The sequence below is a fragment of the Podarcis cretensis genome (genome assembly GCF_951804945.1).
Source record: "Podarcis cretensis genome assembly, chromosome: 5".
Classification (NCBI taxonomy): domain Eukaryota; kingdom Metazoa; phylum Chordata; class Lepidosauria; order Squamata; family Lacertidae; genus Podarcis; species Podarcis cretensis.
In genome coordinates this window covers 80,847,800-80,872,260 of record NC_137174.1, presented here as the reverse complement: position 1 = coordinate 80,872,260, position 24,461 = coordinate 80,847,800, and the positions used below count along the sequence as shown (strand labels likewise).

Genomic DNA, 24,461 nt, shown 5'->3' with positions numbered 1-24,461 from the left:
GTCAGGAGCCTTAAAGTGGCCAACCAATGGCTATTGATCATGATAACTACTATGGAGTTCCATGTTTGGAGGCAGTGGACCTTTGGTTTGATCCAGCAGGGCTGCTACGTTCAATTTCCTTGCAGTGTAAAAGATTCCCAGTATCTCCTGAATTGTTTTTCTAACTTCTCTATTCATTCAAAATTACACTATGCGTGTAACCTCATTAACTCTCTTGATCCCAAAATCTAGCAGTGGCAAGGATATTGAGTTGGAAGTTACAGGGTCACCAGCAGAGGAAGAGGACTGGGTTTCTGGCTCTAAGCATGATGCTGGTGTTCAGGAGCCCACTGAAACCAAGACTGGCAGGCAGCACTAAGACCCATAGGACCACAGCCGGGGAAAAATAATAATAATAATAATAATAAATTATTTATATCCCGCCCTCCCCAGCCAAAGCCGGGCTCAGAGCGGCTAACAACAGTAAAATGATACAATGATTGACTTTTTTCCAGGCCTGAGGAACTGAGTGTCCCCCACTCCTACAGTACAATGGCGCAGGGAGTACACCAAGTGGAAAATCCAGGAGCACAATAAGAGAAGTGTCTGTCTCTTTAAAAGACTATTTCTCTCCAAAATAAGAGGAAACATAGGAGATCAAAAGGGTTCATTTCATTTCCAGCTCTCCTTGGAACAAGTTGCTCACTAAGACGTCTATAGGTTGCTTCATGGGATCAGAAGAGGACAACAACCTACAACGTAATAAGGCACCACAAGGATAATAAAATAGTGTTATGAGTTTGTGGGTCCCAGACTCCCCTAAATTCCTGGGTCCAGTAGATGTTAAGATTTAATTAAGGCTTGGAGTGCTAAGCTGTGTGCTTGACACTTCTAATCCCCTGGAATCAGTAAGTGTTAAAAGTTAATTAAACTAAGCTAGTTTGCTGTGAGGTGATGGGCTATTAAGAGATAAAGCCATAGCTTAGGTTAGAGAAGTTAGTGTTAGGAGTGATGTCACTGAGAAGGAAAGCAGCAAGCTGGGGGCAGGGAGAGAGAGAGCAATGGTGTCTGTCTGAATCCAAGGCTGTGACCATGGGAGAAACAAGACCCTCAATGAGGTGCTAATGCTGCGAACCCCTCAATTGTAGGCTCAGGTTGTACAGATGTGTAAATAAACCCTGTATCTTAAAGACACCGCAGCCTCATTCTGAAAGGAAACATGAACCCTAGGTAAGTGCTCAGAGACTGGGGTGGTGTGAAAGGAGATTGAGGCTGCATGCAACAATATGTTCCATGTCTTATATATCTTGAAAATAAAAATCAACACTATTCTCAGTCCTTAGCAGACTTCAGTAAACTAACCTAGTATTCATTATCTCTTACATTTTAGCACATAATTACAGGGGAATCAGGCAGAAAAAAACGATACCTGTTATGAATAAAATTTATACCTGATATGAATAAAATTAAGTGTCTTACACAAATAGTTCTTTATAATGGCTGATTTCGGCAGCTGCTTTCTGGAACTCGTGCTCAATTGTCTCTACTTGACTTGTTAAATCTGAAATAAGAAATTGTTAATATATATTATCATCATTTAACATTATTATTCCATCCTGCATTCTTCCATGAAAGCCCATAGTAGGCTGCGCACATTACAGCAGGTAGTCTTTTTTAATGCTCTCATTTGCATGTCACTTTAAACCGCAGTTAAAGGAAGTGGAACATGGCCATTGAAGCTAGTAGCCATAGCATCCAAGTTGGTGGCCATCACTCTCTCCTGTGGGAGCTAGTGCAATAGTTTAATTGTGTGTTGCATGAATAACTTTCTCTTGTATGTCCAGAATCTTCAAATGTTCAGCTTCAGCCATATCAGAGCTTAGCTCCCAGCAGTTCAGGAGCAGCAGGAATGAAGGAAGAACCAAGCGCCCATGATTTCAGCATCATACACTAGCATGCTGTGCATTCACCTTACTTCATCTGTGACTTAAAGTGATACAAGAACAAGGCACCTTTCTACAAAACCAGAAGTGTATAATAAACATCCTGTATATAAGCGTTTTGTAAAAAGAAGTCAAGCAGCGTCAACTTCTGAAACTGATAGGCACTGATAGGAATTGGTCTTTCAACAGATTTTGCATTACTGATAGGAAGTATTTTGTTTTCTTATTGTCTATTCTGGACTGATTTAAAAAAAATAATAATATTTATTAACATTTTAAAGACTGCAAAAGAAAGACAAAGAATTAAACAAAACAAAACAATACAATACAAAAACAAAAACACCACACAACACCAACCCCCAAACATTAAATTAACAAAACCAAACAAACACAATTTAAAACACATCTAATAAGTTCAGTATCTTAACTTTCATTTACTTGTTTCAACGACCTCCTCACACCTCCCTTTTTGTATTCCACTTTAATTAACTGTTTCAGCAATTCCTTTCCATCTCCCTCTGTTTTCTGTCCTGTAATTTATCTTAACATATTCTAACCTTATTTTTCCCTTTAATAGATAATTGTCTTAACATATTTTAACTTTATTTTCCCTTTAATACTCTAATAATCTATTTGTACTTAATTCCTTGTAACATTTCTACTAAAGCCATATAGCTCCTTTCCAACATTTTTCTAACACTCATTAATTTTACAATATTTTTATAAATAGTCTTTAAACTTTCCCCAATCTTCTTCTACCGACTCTTCTCCCTGGTCCCGGATTCTGCCAGTCATATCCGCCAATTCCCTATAGTCCATCAACCTGGTGATCTTCTGTCCGATGCTCTTAACTCTTTTCCAAGTCCCTTCTGCGAGTCTTCTTCATATTTATACATGAACTTGACTTTGTCTTCCACTGATCTTATTTTCATTTTCCTTCTTTTGAGGCTAAAGAGTATAATCACGGTCAGTCCTTTACAATAGGCTTTCCGAGACTTCAGCTTGCATCCTCATTGCTTCAATCTATTTACAAAAGGGGAAGGTGGACTTCCTGTTTTAGACCTCCCCGTTTCGGCACCAAATTAAGACGTTTAAAAATCCAATTCTCCGCTCTACTCACGGGTAGTTGCTTTAAGGTCAAATTGTCCACAGGAAAAAGTCAGCGCTCACCGGCAACAGCTATGTGGCTTCGCTCCGTGGAAGAAGCAGTCAATTCGAAGCACCGCACCGCTTACCCCACGTCGCTCTGGATCCCCGAAACCAGGTTTCCCCGCGAGTAGGGGAGGCGCAAAAGGTGCCAGCCGAATCCCACGTTCACAGGCTTCACCCGCCTGTGATTTCTAGTGGGTCTCCGCCTTCACCGTGGCGGCCAGACCTGGATTCCTACGAAGCAAATTCCTCCCGATCAGAGGAATTCTGCCATTACCGGAGGCGCTAACCCGGAAGTCTGGACTGATTTTAAACTTACACATAATATTGTAATAACCTGTACTCTAACAAATCATTCTGGAAATAAAAGCCACCGGTTTATACAACAGTCCAATAAATCCAATTTCAGGAAGGATATTCTTAAAAAATTATTTTTGTGCTGTCCTATCCTTAAGGTGCTATAAATTCTTATACACTATCATTAGCCTAGGGAACATTTCTAAAAATTCAAACAATTGATATTTTAGGCAGCTGGTATAGACAAGTGATGATACTATTAACTCAGAGAGGGCAAATTCACACTTTACAGTTGGTGAGATTTTTGCAGATGTAGGAGTCACTCCTTCATCAGCATCCATGGGGCCAGTGTAATGCGCAAAGTGGCAGATCACAGACCTCAGCTGTGGAAACATCTTGCCAGGGACTGCTAGGCCACCTATGTACAATGAAGCTAGAAATGGGCAGCAAAAAGGGATAGTCATTTACTAAAGGTAAAAAGGTAAAGGTACCCCCTGACCATTAGGTCCAGTCGCAGACAACTCTGGGGTTGCGGCGCTCATCTCGCTTTATTGGCCGAGGGAGCCAGTGTACAGCTTCCAGGTCATGTGGCCCACATGACTAAGCCGCTTCTGGCGAACCAGAGCAGCGCACGGAAATGCCGTTTACCTTCCCGCTGGAGCAGTACCTATTTATCTACTTGCACCCTGGTGTGCTTTTGAACTGCTAGGTGGACAGGAGCAGGGACCAAACAACGGGAGCTCACCCTGTCGTGGGGATTTGAACCGCCAACCTTCTGATCGGCAAGCCCTAAGCTCTAAGTGCCCCATAAATAACCTCACAACCAAACAGCATTTGATAATTGCTGCATTAATCTTGGCACCCCTTGAATTTGAAACTATTTCTACCCTGATGTACTTCATATGTACATCACAGATAACTCTATCGTCAATGTTGTCTAGCATATTCAGAGTACCTGGGTACTGCATGTACATAAGGTGTGTAATCTAAATAAAAAGGAATGGAAAATGAATGACAACTTAGATAGAACCTTCTTAAGATGATGTTAAAAAGAAGAGGACAAATGGCTTTGCCCAAACATTAATTTGCTTTGAACAATTACAGTGGGCCATACGGACAAATGATCACTGCAAATGATGGAGAAAATAAAGAAGTTTCACAGTCACTTCCCCCACCCCCAGGAGTTAATCTGTCAGCTTTTGTTAGCACACAGTGGCTGCCAACTTGCCTTGCTTCCTGCACCCTGCTGTGGGTATACTGAAGCACCTCAGATTGTACATCTCCCAAGCCTGCTGTTTTCCCCTCGGTGAAATCATTTAAGCCAACTGACTGGCAGTGGCAGGGAACAACAATAACAAAGCTTCAAAATGCCTGGACTAAATGCAACCCCAGAGAAAGACACACAAACACACATACAAACACACACAGCCACAATAATGGGAAAGTACCCGAGAGCTTAACATTCCAGAAAAGCAGCCATGTCAGCCTGTAAATAACTGGTTGCATATAGCCTTGGGTGCTTAGTTTCTGAGTGGAAAGGTGACTCATAAATGTTTTAATTAATAAGAGCAGTAGGAAGACAACAGGTACCTTGGACTTAGTGACACATGACAGATTAAATTCTATTTCTTTAGTTCAGTGGTTCCCAATTGGTGGTCCATGGACCCCAGGAAGTGTGCATAACCCATCCAAGGGGTCTGCAGCACCACTCATGTAACAAAAACTATCATAGATATATCAAAAAAATCAAAAGTAGGGGGTCCATTGCTTGGCCTTTCAAAAACAGAGGGTCTGCATTTCTTAGCTAATTGCTTTACTTACTTGTCGCAAAAAATTTTTGAAAGCTTCATTTGTATTCAGAATATTTAGCTTATGTTTTTCATAGAACAATGTTTTTTATGCTGCCCTTCAGATATAAGCATGTGAAAAATCTGACAAGGACAAAAAAACCCAACCCACATAACTGTAGATTATATCAAAAAGGTATTGTCAACAGCTATAACAGAAGCGGTCATGGCGACCCTTTCGTTACAGCTCGAACATTCCAGAGATATTAAAGATGGCACACAATGATGCCAAATGTTGAGATAACAATAGGTGAACCTTTTACATAACCCCCCAACCCATCTTCTTAGTAAAACCTCATTTACCGAGAGGAAAACGAAAGTACACGCAACTGGAAGAGCTGTTACGTAAATATGTTTCAATAATTATTTCAATATAGCAATGGCAAACCTAGACAGCATCTTAAAAAGCAGAGACATCACCTTGCCAACAAAGGTCCATATACTTAAAGCTATGGTTTTCGCAGTAGTGATGTATGGAAGTGAAAGCTGGACCATAAAGAAGGCTGGTCGCCGAAGAATTGATGCTTTTGAATTATGGTGCTGGAGGAGACTCTTGAGAGTCCCAGGGACTGCAAGAAGATCAAACCTATCCATTCTGAAGGAAATCAGCCCTGAGTCCTCACTGGAAGGACAGATCCTTAAGCTGAGGCTCCAATACCTCATGAAAAGAGAAGACTCCCTGGAAAAGACCCTAATGCTGGGAAAGATTGAGGGCACAAGGAGAAGGGGATGACAGAGGACGAGATGGCTGGACAGTGTTCTCGAAGCTACCAGCATGAGTTTGACCAAACTGTGGGAGGCAGTGGAAGACAGGAGTGCCTGGTGTGCTCTGGTCCATGGGGTCACAAAGAGTCAGACACGACTAAACGACTAAACAACAACATGACAGATAATTCAGTTGGAGAGAGTAAGCTGCCTTATGCAGACCACTGGTCCATCCAGCTCAGTACTGTCTGCACTAGGAAACCTTTGACCCTCCAGATGTTGCTGAACAGCAATGCACATCAGCTCCTGCAAGCATAGCCAGCACCCAGGGAGGACGGGAGCTGTTGTTCAAGAACACGTGGAGGGCTAAAGGTTCCCCATACCTGGTTGACATTGACTGGTTGCAGATATCCATGGTTTAAGATAGCAGACTTTCCTTGCCCTTTCTGGAGATGCTGGCAATTGAACCTGGGGCCTTTGTATGCAAAGAATGTGCTCCACAAGGCTAAGCCACATCCCTTCCCCAACAAGAGTTTGTCCTGGGATAGCTCAGTAGGCAGAGCATGAGACTTTTAATCTCAGGGCTGTGAGTTCAAGCCCCAAGTTGGGTTAGAAAACCCCTGTGGTCCTCTACAATTTGATGATTCTATGAAATAGAAGAGAAATAAGTATGCTTTACATATCACTTACTCATTCTCTCACACACAAATTATCAGGCCTCATCAAAATACATGAAAAAACAATAAGTTCCTTAAGAAAATTGGTATATTGTAGGATTAATGTTACAATTAACCTAAAAGTTAAGCACCTGATGAGTCAGTCTAATCTATGAAGGGTTATGCCATAATAAAATTTGTTATGTCTTTAAAGATACCACAGAAAGGCAACAGAATACCAAGGCTGCATGGCTGACAACTAAATCTGTCATAGACCTTACACTTTTTCCACTGGAAATGCCTACATTTGATGACAGCATGCATGCAGAAGCTGCAATGTGTGGAGGCCATTCCTGTCAAGGATTGGCCTCCACATTCATGCCAGCCACTACTAAAAACACATACTACACCAAGTATGTAAAACCTCCAGGTAATAAGGCTGATTCGTGGGGTGAGCAGCCTTTGCACATTACAGCTTGTGCATACAGCCGCTTGCCACAAAGAGCATTTATAGTGGTACCTCGGGTTACATACGCTTCAGGTTACATACGCTTCAGGTTACAGGCTCCGCTAACCCAGAAATATTACCTCGGGTTAAGAACTTTGCTTCAGGATGAGAACAGAAATCGTGCTCTGGTGGCACGGCAGCAACGGGAGGCCCCATTAGCTAAAGTGGTCTTCAGGTTAAGAACAGTTTCAGGTTAAGAACAGACCTCCAAAACGAATTAAGTACTTAACCCGAGGTACCACTGTACTACAGTTTCCTGTCAGGGTGTAGGGGGCATTACATGAGGATCAGCCTCAGGTTATTGATAGGACTGTTGCTGTTCTGAGCTCTTTGGAGGGAGGGAGGGAGGGAGGGAGGGAGGGAGGGAGGGAGGGATAAAAATGCAATAAATATGTTTACTGTGCTTGTTGACGTCATGGTGTTGAGGATCTTATTTTACAAGTAGCAAGAAAAAATTGACAATTATTTTGCATGCCTGTCTCTTTTAGGTTATGTTCTCTGCAAAAAGTTCTAGTCCGGTTAGTACACTGAAACATTAAGCACATGGGAAATTAAATTACAAATAATGGCTTTCTGCACACATTTTTTTTAAGTCTTTCTGGCTCCCCTAGTGGGAATAGATTGTTTTGTTAGACATTTCTTTTAAAATGCTTCCATTTACAGCAAAGCAGAAACATAACTGATTAAAATATATTTTGGTTTGATTAGTTATTTCCCGGGAAAATTGTAATTCAGCCTATTAAGTTTTTATTTTTATTTTCCTTCATGACAGTCATGATGTTGTTGTCTGTTTGTTTGCTAAATACCTATACCACCCTTTATCCACGGAACATAGGGAGGTTTACAATGTAAAATGTTTATTGAAAATAAGAGAACATTCACCCTCTTCTGGGGATAAATAGGAATTTAGTTTACTGATTTTCCGGTCATACTGACCTCTAAGAACAGAAAGGCAGATTAGAGAAAGAAATATGAATATTTAAAACTACTTCAGTGAGAACAAAATGTGCAATTATTAATATGTGGTTTTTATTTTTACTTGTCAGCTATAACTGCTCCATCACTGCCTCAATGCATTTATCACTCTTGATAAAACAACTAGTTCTAGATAACTGCAGCTTCATTAAAACAAAGTAATTAGATGTTTGCAGTTTTTTCCCCAGCCCACTGCTTAAACTTTCTCCAAGTGTGTTCACTATATCAATGGAATATTACAAAAGGGGGAGGGAGGGGCATCTCAGTCTGTGCCTGCTTTCCTATCTGTCCCTTACAGTGGTGATGTTGCAGCACATAGTAAAGAGGATCTTGATCTTATGCGGCAAGAAGAGCAAAGGGACTAGAAATTTAAACTACTGCAATTATACGTGGGGCTGTCTTTAAAAATAACTCAGGAACAGCAATTGGCCCAGAACAGGACTGCAAGATTCTCCACTGGAACGGAGCAGTTTGATGCCTGTGTTTTGCAAGTTGCACGGGGCCCCCATCCATATTCATGTACAATTATTGTGCAGCTTTGACCTCTGAAGCCCCAGGCAGCTTGGGACCAGGTTATCTGAAAGGCTACCTTCTCCTTTAAGTATTCCAATAGCCTCTTCTTTGGAGGCCCAGCTTCAATTTCCCTGTTGAATGATATGAGGTGGGTAGCCAGAAGGCTGTCTTGGAAGGAGCATCTCCGTTATGGAACCACCCTCCTAAAGTAGGTTTGCCCTATGCAATCCTTGTGGTCTTTTAAGTTCACCCAGGCTTTCTAAGTAATTTATCTAGGGTTTGCAGAAAGTTTTGGGTTTCTTGCTGTTATTTATGCATATTTTATGGTTTATGCCTTATTTTTTTATTTAAATGTATACTTCTGGATTGAAAACCACTCAGAGAACGTTATGCTGTGGGGAAGCAAACAAATGTCAAAAAATAAATTGTGTGTGTGTGTGTGTGTGTTTGCCACATGAGCTTGTGAGGCTCAGGCAGGTGTTTTACATCTCCTTCATTGTGCCCAGATCCAGTGGATTCCTTGGCGTTACACGTCAAGGGCTCCTTCTGCAACAACAGCACATGCTAAAATGGCAAATTCCTCTGTTCATTGCTGTATCACTGTTACCATTGGCCCTGTAATGAAAGCCATTCCGTACCATAACTACCGCTGTTCAGGACTTGAAATCACATACTGTGAGAGCAGCAGCGCTCTGCAATTACACTGTCATTTTGATGAAGCAAAGCTACTTTTTGAATAGCACAACCTGTACATTTTTAGAATATTTTAGTTGCCAGTCAGGATCACAGACTGAATGATGGCGTTGCCTTTGAAATGAAGTTTTTGAATCAAAACAGAAAGGCAGCACACTTTTTTTAAAAAAACAACAACACCTGTTAATGCCTGCATTGGACTTGTAAAATGAACGTAACACGATGCGTCTTCGGTTTCAGAGAGGAGACCACAAGTCACAATTAGGAGAGGTCCCAGGTTGTGCCAAAACAGACAGGCGTTGGATGAGCCTAAGAACTCTGTGCCTGGCTCGATTCAGGCTTCACCAGGGATGCCAAAGGCACTAAAATGATCAGCTAGAACAAAGGGTGCCTCTAAATGAATATTAAAAAGAGATTCACAATACTGAATTCTCTTTTGAGCTCTCATTTTAATGCATTTATTTATTATTAAAAGTTGTATCCTGTCCACATGCTGTTGCAATGTATCCATGCATCCAGAATATTATCTAATCCATCAGTAGAATGTGCTTTTCTCCACTGGCATGCTGCTCCATCACTGCCACCTCATCTCCTGTTTGACAAACAAAGAGCCCTACGGCTGAGTGCCTAAGATGGAAGTAGTACGACCTCCTCCTGTCTTTGGCAATCAGCTGCTAGGAGCTTTATGATACATAATGCAGACACAAAGCTAGTGTGTAGCACGGTACTTAAAAGAGACTCCTCAAATTTTGGTCACATCCATGCCATATGTTTAAAGCACATGGCTTCCCCCAAGAAATCCTAAAAACTATAGTTTCTTAAGGGTGCTGGGAATTGCAGTCCTGTGAGGGGTCAACGACAGTTCCCACAGTTATTGGGAACACGTTACTTCCGGGTTTCGCCACTCGCACATGCGCAGATGCTCAAAATGACGTCACGCACATGCGCAGAAGCGGCAAATCGCGACCCTTGCACATGCAGACGCGGGTTGTGTTCTGCTTTGGATGCGAACGGGGCTCCGGAACGGATCCCGTTCACATCCTGAGGTACCACTGTACTCCAGGTTCTGCTCTGGCTTCCTGTACGTCGGAGAAAAATGTTGTGGAGAGATTTGAAGGGGAGAAGTGGTAGATGGGAGAAATCCACCTTTCCCCAGCCTTCTGGGTTTCCTCAGAAACAAGTTTCTGGAGATTAGTAAGGCTATTAGAGGAGTCTGGCACATCTGGTCCAGCATCCTTTTCTCAGAGTGCACATGGGAAGCCCAGAAGTAGGATCTGAGTGCAACAGTACTCTCCCCCCAAAAACCAAAGTGGAATGAAATTGCTGTGGTATTATGAATGCACTCTATGGGCTAGTTAGGATGTAATGAAGAATAATGTTTTCTCAGTACATTAATGAACAGTTGGTTCATGAGCAACCCTCTCCCCATGTGGCTGTAAGGAGATTGGGAACACTGCTCTTCTTTCAAAGTAGCCACAGTTCCTCGTTATGTCTGTAGTTGGGGAACTGTGGCTGATTTAAACAGTGATTTCAAATTAGCCGGGATCTGAAAGTACATTTTGATCCTGGCTTTCTCCTTAACATACCACCGTTTAAAGAAACCACAGTTCTCTTAAGCTCAAAAATAACGGGGAACTGTGGTTACTTTGAAAGCAGAAGTGAAAACCATAGAAACAGAGGAGGAAGCACATGTGAAATGATGGCGCATGGAGATTTGCACATGTACCTCTAAGAATGGCCGACTACAGCAGGATAGAAGTTTTAAACATGCTGCTTGTCAGTGAAGCCAGCTGCTTGTTCTAAAATTAACACCTACCTTGTGTTTTCTTCTGTAGTTCGTGACATCTGTTTTGTAATTCACTCTCTCGTAAGAGAGTCGCCTGGAGTTGCTCAGCTTGCTGCTCAGCTGCGTCTGATATCAACCTTAAACGCTGCACCTCCTCCTGGAGGAGCAGATTTTCCCTCTGGCATTCACCCAAGCTTCGGTTCAGACTGGATATTTCTGAAAGGTAATTGGATTTCTCATCAAAAAATAAAAAATAAAATTCCAGATACCATCACAAGAAAAATGACTGTCCTCGGTTGTACAGAAACAACTATTCAAGAAAGAAGAATGAATTTCAATTAATTTTTGCTGGCTATTTAAGTACTGCAGATTCAGTATCTACACCTACAAAGATGCCATCACTGTTAAAATAAATTATAAATAAATAAATATGATTTTGATACCTTTGTCCCAGCTTCAATTTAATTGTCAATTTGTATAGTATTTCTGTATTTGACAAGTACCAAGCATATGTGCTGCTCCTCATCCAGACTTCCTTTGGCTAAGTATGCATAGTTATTGCCAGTCACTGCTGGATTATACATTAATTGTGACAAGTCAGGGCTGAAGGACCAAAAATCAGAGGTAATTGTAAGTGTGGTCTGTATTGCCAAGTGCATAAACAGTTACAGAATTTCAAAATGGCACTGCATGCAGAGGTGCACAATGTTCTCAGGTTCCTGAACCTTAATTTCTTGCCATCCAAACTCAACATTAACAAAAGAAGCACTTTTAGAATGCCGTATTACAGAAAGAATGGGGAAAGCATGCACATATTTTTACATTTGCCTCATGTAAGATAGTCAGAACATTTCTGCACTAGCTACTCAGAAAAACCAGAGACAGTAAGAAAAGCACATGTATCAAGTCAGCTGCTCTCAACATTTACAAAACCTTCCATAGTTAACTGACCAAAATAACAACACATCTGAATAGGAGGAGCTGGGATTTCATGCAGATTACAAAAATAAAAAATGTGCATAAAAAAGAATCAGGGTCACATATATCTAGGGCAAAACAACATTAAAATGGATTTTCTTATAACATATATTATCTAATCAGATGTCTGACCGGGGCCCAATGTCAAAATAATTCACTCATATCCCTATATCCTGCTATTCTGTTCTGAAAAGCTGCAGTGAATTTAACACTCGCACAAGAACCTGAGATCACCTGGAAACAGAGAGAACAGCAGTGGCAGAGGCAGCATCCTGCCAATGTGCCTCTTTTGCCCTTTGCGAAGAAGAGCACAGCGAGTTCTCCCATTGCCTACCCCTTGAGGCGCCTTTGGAGACTTCAGATTCCATGACCCTTCATCTCTATGACTTAAGGGGAAGGTTGACAGTTGTTTTTCCTGTGAGGCAGAAAATTCCCTGTGTTGGATTTTGTTCAAGTCATTTCAACGTGACCCATAAAAAACGGTCAACAGTCATAAGCTACTGCATGCAGCTAATTTTTGTGGGCAAAAGCTGGCAGGGAAGGGAGAGGACTGAGTTTTGATTTTAGAGACCTGGACCCAAATCACAGCTCAGCTATGAAGATCGAGGAAGCCATTCTCTTCTACGCCGAGACCTCATTGAAGTGCGAAGCCCTTGCTAAGGCTGTACCCATTTCAACTCACAAGACTAAATGCCCAGTGATAGCTAAAAAACTTCCTTTAAAAAGCACCTTTGCATAGGAAAACAGATTTCAGTGAGGCTGGGGCACAAGGCTTCTCCCTGACATCTCGCTTTCTCTGTAGCATTATTATAATTAAAGATCCCATCATATCGCAGCCGACCATCTAAAGTAGTACGGGCAGTGCACAGGTTTACTGCCTCAGCAATAACTAGTTTTTAGTCTGATATACTTTACAAGGGTGCTGTGAAGACAAAATAAATCAGAAGTGTAAATCACTATTAAAAGTCTGTAAAAATGACCAAGAATCAGATGCTGGGGAAATTCGTAATCTGGTAATTTACCTGTCAATGCTGTTAAATTAATCTTTTTTATGTGTAAAAAAATCTCTCCTTTGAGTGCACTCCATTGGCTGTGAAAGTCAAATATTCCTCCTTTAACACTGTGTACCTCTCCTTTGATAAAGGGAAGGAGAACAAAGGCTTTCTTTAGGATGAATTTATGTCGTTCCAATGTTTTTCTGCCAAAAAGGAAAAGAAGAACTAATTGGTAAATGGGTTTTTAAAAACAAAATAGCACTTTGAAAAAGAAGCATTTAAAAAAATTATTGATTTATATCAATAAAAGAAGCTAATTGAGTTTTCTGCCTTGCGGTTGGATTCATCAATACTTGGAATATGTTTCAACATTTTCAGCTAAGCTTCATATGGCAATTATGACTATCTTTACCAAATACCTCTCTATCTCGTGCAGCTGGCACACCTAGCACATGCACTTTTGAATTCAACTTGCATGATTTTTTAGAATTATATCATTGTTTGGACAAAATGGGTGCTCTACAAAAGATTACAGCTAATATTCAGACATAATTTTCATGGATTAATTTTTTTAATGCCAAACAATTTGTAGGCATCTTGCATTTTTGGATAATTTTCTGATTCAGAAAGACATCAGTCTGTCAAAAATCTTGATTTGTGGTAGAGATGGCCAAACTTTGGCTCATGAAGTATAGCTCCACACAGTTAAACAAATGAATGTGTATTAATGAAGACGCTTGTAGGGAATTCCTGTGTGAGGGCTTTCAGTTTGCTGAAGCCATTCTCCTTTTTACTCCCAGCCACAAACTCGGATCAAGGGAGAAGATGGGGAAATACCATGGTGATTTGTTGTGGTCCAGTGCAGGAGGTTTCCAGGGATTATGTGCTAGACTAGGGAACTGAGAGAAGTAAACAGGCTGGTTAAGGGGAAGTTGGGTAGAGAAGAGCAGCAAAAGCAGAGGCACACATAGGTAGACAAAGAGGCTTTCAGGAAGTTGGACAGTGATGACAGAACCACAAAGCTCAATTTAGGATAGCAGTTGACAACAGAAGACCATGTATGCTTCACTTCTCAGCTGCATCACTATTAGATAACTCTTGGGCACAGAAACTTTGGACATTGCCAATACTTAGTCTATTTAGAAGGTTATAGAGCTAGAAATCATGAACACTGGAAAATACTGGACACAATTTAAAAAATACACTTTGGGGTCATAGACCGGGTGAAGTAAAGAATTCAGACCCACTATAACTCCAACTTTGCCAACAAAGGTCCGTATAGTTAAAGCCATGGTTTTCCCAGTAGTGATGTATGGAAGTGAGAGCTGGACCATAAAGAAGGCTGATCGCCGAAGAATTGATGCTTTTGAATTATGGTGCTGGAGGAGACTCTTGAGAGTCCCATGGACTGCAAGAAGATCAAACGCATCCATTCTTAAGGAAATCAGTCCTGAGTGCTCACTGGAAGGACAGATCCTGAAGCTGAGGCTCCAGTACTTTGGCCACCTCATGAGAAGAGAAGACTCCCTGGAAAAGACCCTGATGCTGGGAAAGTTGGAGGGCAAAAGGAGAAGGGGATGACAGAGGACGAGATGGTTGGACAGTGTTCTCGAAGCCACAAACATGAGTCTGACCAAACTGCGGGAGGCAGTGGAAGACAGGAGTGCCTGGCGTGCTCTGGTCCATGGGGTCACGAAGAGTCGGACATGACTAAACGACTAAACAACAACAACATAACTCCAACCCAGAAATGCATGTGGAGTTATCTATGTGTCTTTTTGCTTTCTTCCCCAAATGGCAGTCCCCCCCCTTCTTCCCCTATGAGGAAGTTCTGAACCCAGGTTACAGCAAAATATACTTCCACTTGAACATACAATCTGTTATTTGTGATTGCTTGCAAACCAGAATGCTACCTGCTTGTCTGACAGCATAACATCTGAATGCAACCTATAACATGGGTCACATGATTACCTACGTTGTGGTTGACTGGGAACAAGCCAAAGTGAGCCTTTGGGTGTGTACTTTTTACCTTTACTTCTCCCTATGTGACAGAAGGTGAGTGAAAGGTTCCACATTCACTTTAGAACAACTACAAACTCAGAGAATTGTGGTTTTCCTAATTAAAGTTTGTTAACAAACCAGAATCTGAAACCACCATTTAATTGTGATTTGTTTAAACTAACGTTGGTTGGAACAAGCTATAGTTCCCGAATACAAATGTAACACACCTGATCTACTAATCATAGTTTACGGAAAATCATAGGAATGAAGCATTTCAATAAAAACATGTGGCAGCTAATGCTATGATTTTACCAGATATATCCTACTGCGTGCATCACAAAAAAGTTAGTTCTCCTACATACTGCCTTCTGAAATCTCTTACCGCAACAGCTGTGTTTGTCTGCATGAAACTTCATTCTCTTTCTGGAGGCTCCTCAACTGTTCATCTAGATTTTGTATTGCTGCTTGCTTATTTTCAAGCTCCAGAGATAAAGTTTTTATCCTATAAGAAGTGTAAAAAAAAAGGGGGAGGGGGGTTAAAAAAGGTAACACCACCATCTGCCTAATAAGAAATCAATGCCTTGGATCCAAAAGTACACTTCCTTGAGAAAAAAAGCATCTTCTGTTCATGGAAGGGCAGCTGCTGATTTAGTGGAAGAACGTTGCACTAGACATGTGAACTAAAGCCCTGAAAGGCTATTGTTAAAGACCTGATGATACAGTGAGGGATCGGGGAACACCCGGGCATCCTGCTTGTAAATATTGTACTGACATATCTGCCTTTAACACCAGTTGTAAAGTCATGTTTTGCTCAGCATCTTCTACTCAGCAGATAGAATGCTCCAACATAAGCGCTCTTTTTTTCTTTTATTTTATTTTGCTGTCACAGCAGATCTTTCCATTATCTTTTGATCACTGCAGAGTTTTTAAAGCAGAAGGATTTTCGTCTTCTTTTCCCCATATTCTTACAGCCGGAAGCTGGTATGATTTTGCTTTGGCAGGAAGAACAAGGGGAGGGTGGTGGTGGCGGCGGTACAGAAATTAACAACAAATTAAAAAACTAATTAATTGTAAGATATTTTACACTTCTTTCAATAACCACAAAAGGCATTCAAGATTCGGATTACATACAGTTTATTTAAATTTAAGACTGTTTATCAATTAATTAAAAGCCTGACGATTAAACTAAAAGGCTTGAGATGATTAGCATTCTTAGACTACAATTCAAAGCCCTGGTAGGCAGTGGGGGGATGTGATGAAGTGGCATAGCCACTGTCACATCTGTAGTCCCGCTGCTCATCCCTGCTGCAGTGGGACAGGGCAGCTAAGTCATACTTGGAGATGTAACTAATTTAAGTTCACTCATTTCAGCGGGTCTACTGTGGATATTCCTTTAGTAGAATACAACACATGGAATACTGAGGAACTGACCACTCAGTCATGCAAAACCTGCCTTAGATTACTGGCTCATTCATTCATTCATTCATTCATTCATTTCTGTTGGTAAATAAAGGTCTGCTAAACACTTTGTAAAGCCATCTTTTTGTGGTACTGTACCTTCGTGACAGGGACGCAGGTGGCGCTGTGGGTTAAAGCCTCAGCGCCTAGGGCTTGCCGATCGAAAGGTCGGCGGTTCGAATCCCTGCGGCGGGGTGCGCTCCCGCTGCTCGGTCCCAGCGCCTGCCAACCTAGCAGTTCGAAAGCACCTCCGGGTGCAAGTAGATAAATAGGGACCGCTTACCAGCGGGAAGGTAAACGGCGTTTCCGTGTGCGGCTCTGGCTCGCCAGAGCAGCGATGTCACGCTGGCCACGTGACCCGGAAGTGTCTCCGGACAGCGCTGGCCCCTGGCCTCTTAAGTGAGATGGGCGCACAACCCCAGAGTCTGTCAAGACTGGCCCGTACGGGCAGGGGTACCTTTACCTTTACCTACCTTCGTGACAACCAGAACTGGCTTTTTAAAGGCAGCTGAAGGTAGTTTGAAAATGATTCATGCTAGCCATCTTCATGCATTCAAAAGGGGGGCAATGTGCATGGGAGGGGGCAGCCACTGCCCCAATCAACCTATGTCCACTATGAACAGGGGTGTTTTGTGAACAGCTTGAATCCAGACTAAGTTGATTTTAATGGTGACTTAGTCATGATTTTTTACACTGATGTCAATGGGACCCAAGTTCAACTCCTTTGGGGTTGTGGTCCACCTAGGTTCTACTCAGAGAAGATGTGCCGAAATAAACGGACAAGTTGGTTATGTCCATTAATTTCAATGAGTCTGCTGAGTATGATACATACTAGATACAACCCTTAGTCTGGATGCAACCCAGTGTGCAGTTTGGGAGTGCAGCCTGCTATCTAGATGTTCCACCATCATCACCATGTTCATCATCTCCAGCTCTGAATGGCTGAAAAAAGCTGGTGTGTTAATTTACCCCACTTTCAGCTCAGGTAAACCAATTTGCAAGTTTTCTGTACTCCAGAAACCTGCAAAACTGGTTTGACCTGAGGCAACGGTAGGACAAAAGGTAAATCTGGGGAGGGTCCATATCAGTGGTAGAGCATATGCTTTGCTTGCAGAAAGTCTCAGGTCTGATCACCAGCACCTTCTCCAGTTAAAAAGATCAGGTAGCAAGTGATGTGAAAAACCTCTGCCTGAAACCCTGGAGAGTCCCTAGATATCAGAGTAGGCAATACTGAACTAGATAGACAATGAGGGCCCTTTTCCTGATAAAAAACCAGTTTCCTATGTGAATAATACAACATGAAAAGTGAAACCTCTTAAATCACATGCAAACTTTTAAAAAGCTATCTGTCCCTAGCCTTGGTGTTCCTTGTTAAACCTCTCACAATGGAGTACATTTCTTTACCCTATAAAACACATCCCACTGAAGCTGCAAATGCGCTGAAATACCAGACGCGATCAGCAGATCCAAAGGATGTAAGAACTATGGTGTGTGAATAGCACAGTCTTATGCTGTGCCCTTTTCTCTGGCGTCCAGCTTCTGCCAATTGGATGCCCTTAGATAGCTATCAAGCAGTTTTCACTTTTTAAGAGAATCATAGAATCATAAAGTTGTAGAGCTGGGAGAGACCCTGAGGATCATCTACTCCAATCCCCTGCAATGCTGGAATATGTAGCTGTCCCACACAGGGATCGAACCTGCAACACTGGCATTATAAGCACCATACTCTAACAGGCTAGGAGTCATGGGGTTGCATCCCACGAAGCTCTACTCAGAGCACCCTCAATGAAATAAACAGAGCTAATGTCATCATGTCCATTAATTTCAGTAGGTCTACTCCAAGTAGGATTTAGTAGGATTTAATTCACAAATGTATGCATTTCTGTGTACTCATGCATCTCCAAAATATGGAGAAGCCCCTATGTTAATTTTCAGTGGCCTGACCTTGACCACTTGACTGGACCCCAAAAAGATTTCACTTCAAAAAAACAGAATGGCCAATGAGAACAGTATGGAGCCAGCATGGTAGTGGTTAGGAGAGTCAGACCACCACTGGAGAAACCTGGATCCCATGATGAAGCTTGCAGTGATCTTGGACCAGTCATTCTGTCTACCTAACCTGACACACAGGGTTGTTGACAGGGATGTGTACAGTGGTACCTCAGGTTACATACGCTTCAGGTTACAGACTCCGCTAACCCAGAAATAGTGCTTCAGGTTAAGAACTTTGCTTCAGGATGAGAATAGAAATCGGGCTCCGGTGGCGTGGCGGCAGCAGGAGGCCCCATTAGCTAAAGTGGTGCTTCAGGTTAAGAACAGTTTCAGTATAGACCTCTGGAACGAATTAAGTACCACTGTATAATGTATGCTGACCTGGGGTCTTTGGAAGAAGGATGAGATTAAGACATTAGTTTAATAAAACACATACAGTCTGTACACTGAAGACTTGCACTGGCTGGAGAGTTCTCCCCAAAATTTAACAGGCTTTTGATGAAAATGACCGATGTTTGCAGGATGCTGTGAATAAGGCATTAAACATTATTAAAGGCAGAACTGAATGTCCTTCTCCTTGGACATTTTAATCAAACATACTGAACATTTTTGAAATGAAACACAGGCATCTAATCTTTATTCAAGGCAATATAAAATATAATACGGAAGTATAGGGTTACACCATTAATATGCACACCAGCAATTCCTTGCCAACAGAGGCCTTTAGCAACACCAGAGACTGGTAGCTTTTGAAAACTGAATTGCTTAAGCTAATAAAACTTGCAGTGACACTTCTTGAACTGAGCTTATTGTTCTTTATAAAGCAATTATATTCATCTGCATTTTACTGCAACGATTCAGGCTAACATTTGATACCCACAAATTACATCCCGTCTCCCTTTTGAAAAATAAACAGGAAAATGAACCACCAACAACTTCGTCATGTTTTCTTTTGCCAAAAAAAGAGCAATTTTTTTGTCTGATTCCCAGGATTGGGTGATAAATATCTCCCGGGAATGCCTTGAAAAGAACAGCCAGCTCTCCCAGTTTTGCTGAAAATTGTACATGACATAATTCTTACTGGGTGTGCAATAAAGAAGTGAGTACAATCAATTATTTTTAGATCAGCACTTCTGAAGTTGGCTGGTCCATTCCTTCTCCCAAGTAGGAACACGCCTCTTTGAGGATCCCCCAAAGAGGAAAAAAGAAAACAAACATGAGGTTTACATGACAGTGGCTGTTCTCAAGGCATAGTTGAATTTCCAAGAGGCAGTGTGGTGTAGACTAGAACTGCCCCCCCCCTTGAATTTTCAGGGAAACATACAGAATTGCAGAGTTGGAAGGGATTCCAAGGGTCATCTAGTCAAACCCCCTACAATGCAGGAATCTCAACTAGATCGTACATGACAGGTGGCCTTGCAACCTTGGGAGAAATCATTTGCAATGGGGTAAGAATAAGGGCAAAGTAGCGGACACTCTCCCAAGCTTAGTGTCCGGGGAAGTGAAGGAAGTTTCCTTCACTTTCCGTTTGCAAGTTGCCTTCCTTCAGTGAAAGAGAGATAAACATGGCTTAAGTTTGGATGATACTGGTTTAATATTCTGTAACATCTTAGACCAGGGGTTAGCAAACTTTTTCAGCAGGGGGTTGGTCCACTGTCCTTCAGACCTTGTGGGGGGTCGGACTATATTTTTTTTTGGGGGGGGGGGGAATGAACGAATTCCTGTGCCCAACAAATAACTCAGAGGTGCATTTTAAATAAAAGCACACATTCTACTCATGCAAAAACACCAGGCAGGCCCCACAAATAACCCAGAGGTGCATTTTAAATAAAAGGACATATTCTACTCATGTAAAAACATGTTGATTCCCAGACCATCCGCGGGCCAGATTTAGAAAATGATTGGGCTGGATCTGGCCCCTGGGCCTTAGGTTGCCCAAGTCATGAGTAGGCAAACTAAGGCCCAGGGGCCAGATCTGGCCCAATCGCCTTATAAATCCAGCCTGCGGACAGTCGGGGCATCAGCATGTTTTTACATGAGTAGAATGTGTAGTTTTATTTAAAATGCATCTCTGAGTTATTTGTGGGGCATAGGAATTAGCTATTTTTTTCTTTTCTCCCCCCCCCCGCACAAAAAAATATAGTCCTGCCCCCCACAAGGTTTGAGGGACAGTGAACCAGCCCCCTGCTGAAAAAGTTTGCTGACTCCTGTCTTAAGACTAATCATGCAGCTTACAAGGCAACTCTAGCCCACAAAAGCTTGTGCCATTAAATAGACTGTTGGGTTACAGTTAAGGGAAGCAGGGCCACTCCATAGGCTCTGCTGAGAAGCCAGCTTCAGCTGGCTTTTCCACTCCCTCAGTTATCACCTGGCAGCAGCCATTAAGTGAGGCTGCAGGCAGGAGGGAGGGAGGGAGGGGAAGAAGGCCCACTCAGCTGATAAGCCACCAACTTTGGCCTCCTTCTCCTTTCCTTGAACTGTTTCCTTTCCAGCTGCTCATCATCAGAACTTTGTAACTGAAAACTAGTGCCTGTGTTTGCTTTCCCCTCTCCTTCCTCCCAATCCCTGTTCGTCTTATGCTGTTATTGTTCAAAGTATTGTAAGCCTGAGAACTGTCCTATTTTTAATCTTTGTAAGTCAAACTGGGAGCCTTTGCAGCTGAAGAACAGGGTAAAAATGCTTTAAATCAGTGGTTCTCAAAAGGTGTGACAGGGGATGATGGCAAGTGTGGCAGGAAGAGTCAAAGACAATCAAAGAAACATTTAAACATTTCAGTATAGTATAGTATAGTATAGTATAGTATAGTATAGTATACTTATTATTATTTTGCACAATATGGATAGATCTTTTCAAAATGAGAGCAGGAGCATCAAGTGATACTGAGGACAATCCTAGCTGAGATCTTTTTGTTTTCCAATGTATTTCTTAAAAATAAGAAATTTGGTGTGGTGCAAGCAAATTTTTCCCCTGAAAGTGTGGCCCAGAGAATAAAGTTTGAGAACCACTGCTTTAAATAAAACAAGCCTTTAAGGAGCTGCAGGACTTCTGGTTGTTTTGCTGTAAAGACCTAAATCAAGTACCTTCCAGAAGTGTTTTTTGCTTCTTAGTCTTCTGAGGAAGAAAGTCAGACTCCTCAAACTTCTCCCATGAAGCTGTAGCTGCTGTATATTGAGACAGACCACCTCTAGTCCATTAGTCTGAGATATTTTTAACTGGAGAGAAACCTAGGATTAAACATGAGACCTCCTGCATGTAAACATATGGTCAACTGCTGAGTCATGATATGCTCCCCTCAAACTGCCCCTCACAGGCCTGTTCATAACAAGTGAGATTACTTCATTTTCTTGAAGACCTGCCTGCTTTTCTCAGCAATATATTTATTTGACTCTATGAGAGTATGAAAATACTGGTAAGTCATGACAACTTGAACAGTGCATCTTGGTTTCAAGGGAAAGCACAGTGCTTTAATAACAAAGGTTGATATAATTTTTTTGGTTCAAATGTGCAACAAAACCATGTCCTCCTGACTGTGTTTCCCACATCAAAAAGTCAAACTGGAGAAAGAAAACTCTTTGTCACTTTCCTAATTTTTAGCACATGAAACCATGAAAAGCATACTATGCTCCATGGATAATTAACTCTGGGCACTAAAGGGGGGGCGGGAAATAACAACTAAGAACATGCTGATCTCCTCTGCACTTGCACAGTTCACATAAACTGTGAAACTGAACATCTTGCTATCACAGCCAGCATATGGTCATCTGCTAAACACCGGATAAATTGGCACAAAGCGAGATATCTTGAGAACCAGGGCTGATAAGGAAAATAGAAGGCAGGAGAAAAGAGGTCAGCAGGCATCTAATCCAGGAAAAAATGACGGGTCCTTCATCAAGGCTGTGTAAATTGTTAGCAAACACCATAAAATCTTGCTAGGGGACCTTAGCGACCACATTCATTTTCAATTTCGTACACAGACTTGTATTTGCACACATAAAGAAACTGGAGGCTTGCTTCCGAAGGTAAATGAGAAGTGTAGTTGGGGAACCATCTGTAGAGAAGCCTAGGCTGGCAGGATTTCTCTCCCCAACACCTCCTGCTTTTGAACAGCATTCCTATGCAATGACAGTTTCAAAAGTTGATTTCCCTGCAGCATGGGCTGATCTTCCAGAAACACACCCTAAAGCTGCCCTGGGTGCACAGAGCTGATTGGCCAGGCCTATGTATTGTATATCACAGGCAATGGCAAACTTGACTTCTTCACATGCACACACAATCAGTGGAGAAATTGAAAGCTGGAAAGCTGGCTATAGTTTTAAAATAAATAAGATTAGTCTTAGATTAGCAAGTATACAGATATTTGATGTGCAAAATAAGTAGAATTCCGAATTGTGATTTGTCAGTCATCTGAAACTGTGATTTGTATTGATATAATCTTATTCAACACAAAGCAATTCCTTCAATAATATTTTTGGAGGCATTGATTTATTAATATATGCAAACACTAAAATACAGTGCCTAGAAGAACAATACTGTTTAATCAGGGTTACTGTTGTATCTTATCAGGTTTTTTGGTGACATAAGGTGATAATTATGTAAAAGAAATCCTTCTCAGAATCACAAATGTGTTTGGCTCTGAGCTTTGTAATTTTAAGTGACTTTGAGTTTTGCTTAGCAGTTGTTCAAAACAAGGAACGTATTAAGTTTCTTGTGTCTGGAATTGGCTTTGGACTACAGTGGTACCTCGGATTACAAACACTTCAGGTTACAGACTCCACTAACCCGGAAGTAGTACCTCGGGTTAAGAACTTTACCTAAGGATGAGAACAGAAATCGCACACCAGTGGTGCAGCTGCAGTGTGAGGCCCCATTAGCTAAAGTGGTACCTCAGGTTAAGAACAGTTTTAGGTTAAGAACGGGCCTCCGGAACGAATTAAGGATGTAACCAGAGGTACCACTGTAGCAGCAAGTTTTCTCTCACCGTAGTGCAAACCACTGGAAAAGAATAGCACAGTCTCACAATCTAGGGTTGTCAGACACAACATTTCCTCCTTCAGGGAGGACATACATGCCGATAAGCACATTGACAAAGATATGGATCAGATAAAGCTCAGTCAGCTAAATTTAAAACAATACATTGAAAAGGAAAACAATGATGTTTCTCATGCTTCTGGCACTAGGTTATATCTTGGTATGGAACACAAGTGACAGCTTTCAGATTACATATTAAAATTATACACAGGAGTTTGTAGGACAGAAATATCAGTAATTTGTAAATTACAAATAAAGAGCACTCAAGAGGGATAGCTATATTAGTCTGCTGCAGCAAAAGCAACAAACCTTTGGCACCTTAAAGAACAACAGATTTAATGCAGCATCAATTTTCCTAAACTAAAGTCCACATTGTCAAAAGATAATGGAGATTTTTACACGGATAACAGTTCAAATGTGATAGAATCCAATTATAGAATAACATCTACCCCTGACTAAATAACTATATTGAGAAGCATGTTCCCATGCAAGAAACCTGTGCTGTCTGCTGACCAGCAAGTTTGCGTATTAGCTCGAAAGAGTAAAGAGACATCCATGCTTTGTGAAACACTATTTTTAGGAGAATAGCTGTGTTTCCAAAAATGTACTTTCAAAACAATCAGAACTATTTCTATTTCCCACATGGTACGACCTGCTGAAACAGATAACACAGCCTACAGGATCCTGCGTGCTTGATAAAAAACCTCCAGCTGCGCTATCTGCAAGCCTTTTCTGAGAATGAGTCACACTGAGGGTATCCAAGTCAGAGGTCACACATTCATCAAATGTCATTCAAATATATGAAGAAGGGGTACAAATCCAGGTCCACACTTCACAAAGATAGCACACCTATATCCGGCTGGGCCCTGCTAGATCATAGCTCTACAGCTAGCAACTTTAAAATAATGTAAACACATATTCCATTCAATCAACATGAAACCAGCTTACCAAACTTCAT

The 24,461-nt window shown here is 41.6% G+C and overlaps 1 protein-coding gene across 2 annotated transcripts in view; it reads right to left on the bottom strand.

Moving 5' to 3' along the window:
• Positions 1-24,461, bottom strand: part of LEKR1 (leucine, glutamate and lysine rich 1) — a 71,210-nt gene that overhangs the window by 33,837 nt on the left and 12,912 nt on the right. For both annotated transcript variants that reach the window (XM_079977902.1, XM_079977903.1), the window contains exons 4-7: positions 15,408-15,527; positions 13,052-13,227; positions 11,082-11,267; positions 1,459-1,540 (exon numbers count right to left, since the gene is read on the bottom strand). In XM_079977902.1, coding sequence (XP_079834028.1) covers positions 1,459-1,540; positions 11,082-11,267; positions 13,052-13,227; positions 15,408-15,527 — 564 coding nt within the window. The remainder of the gene's footprint in view (positions 1-1,458; positions 1,541-11,081; positions 11,268-13,051; positions 13,228-15,407; positions 15,528-24,461) is intronic.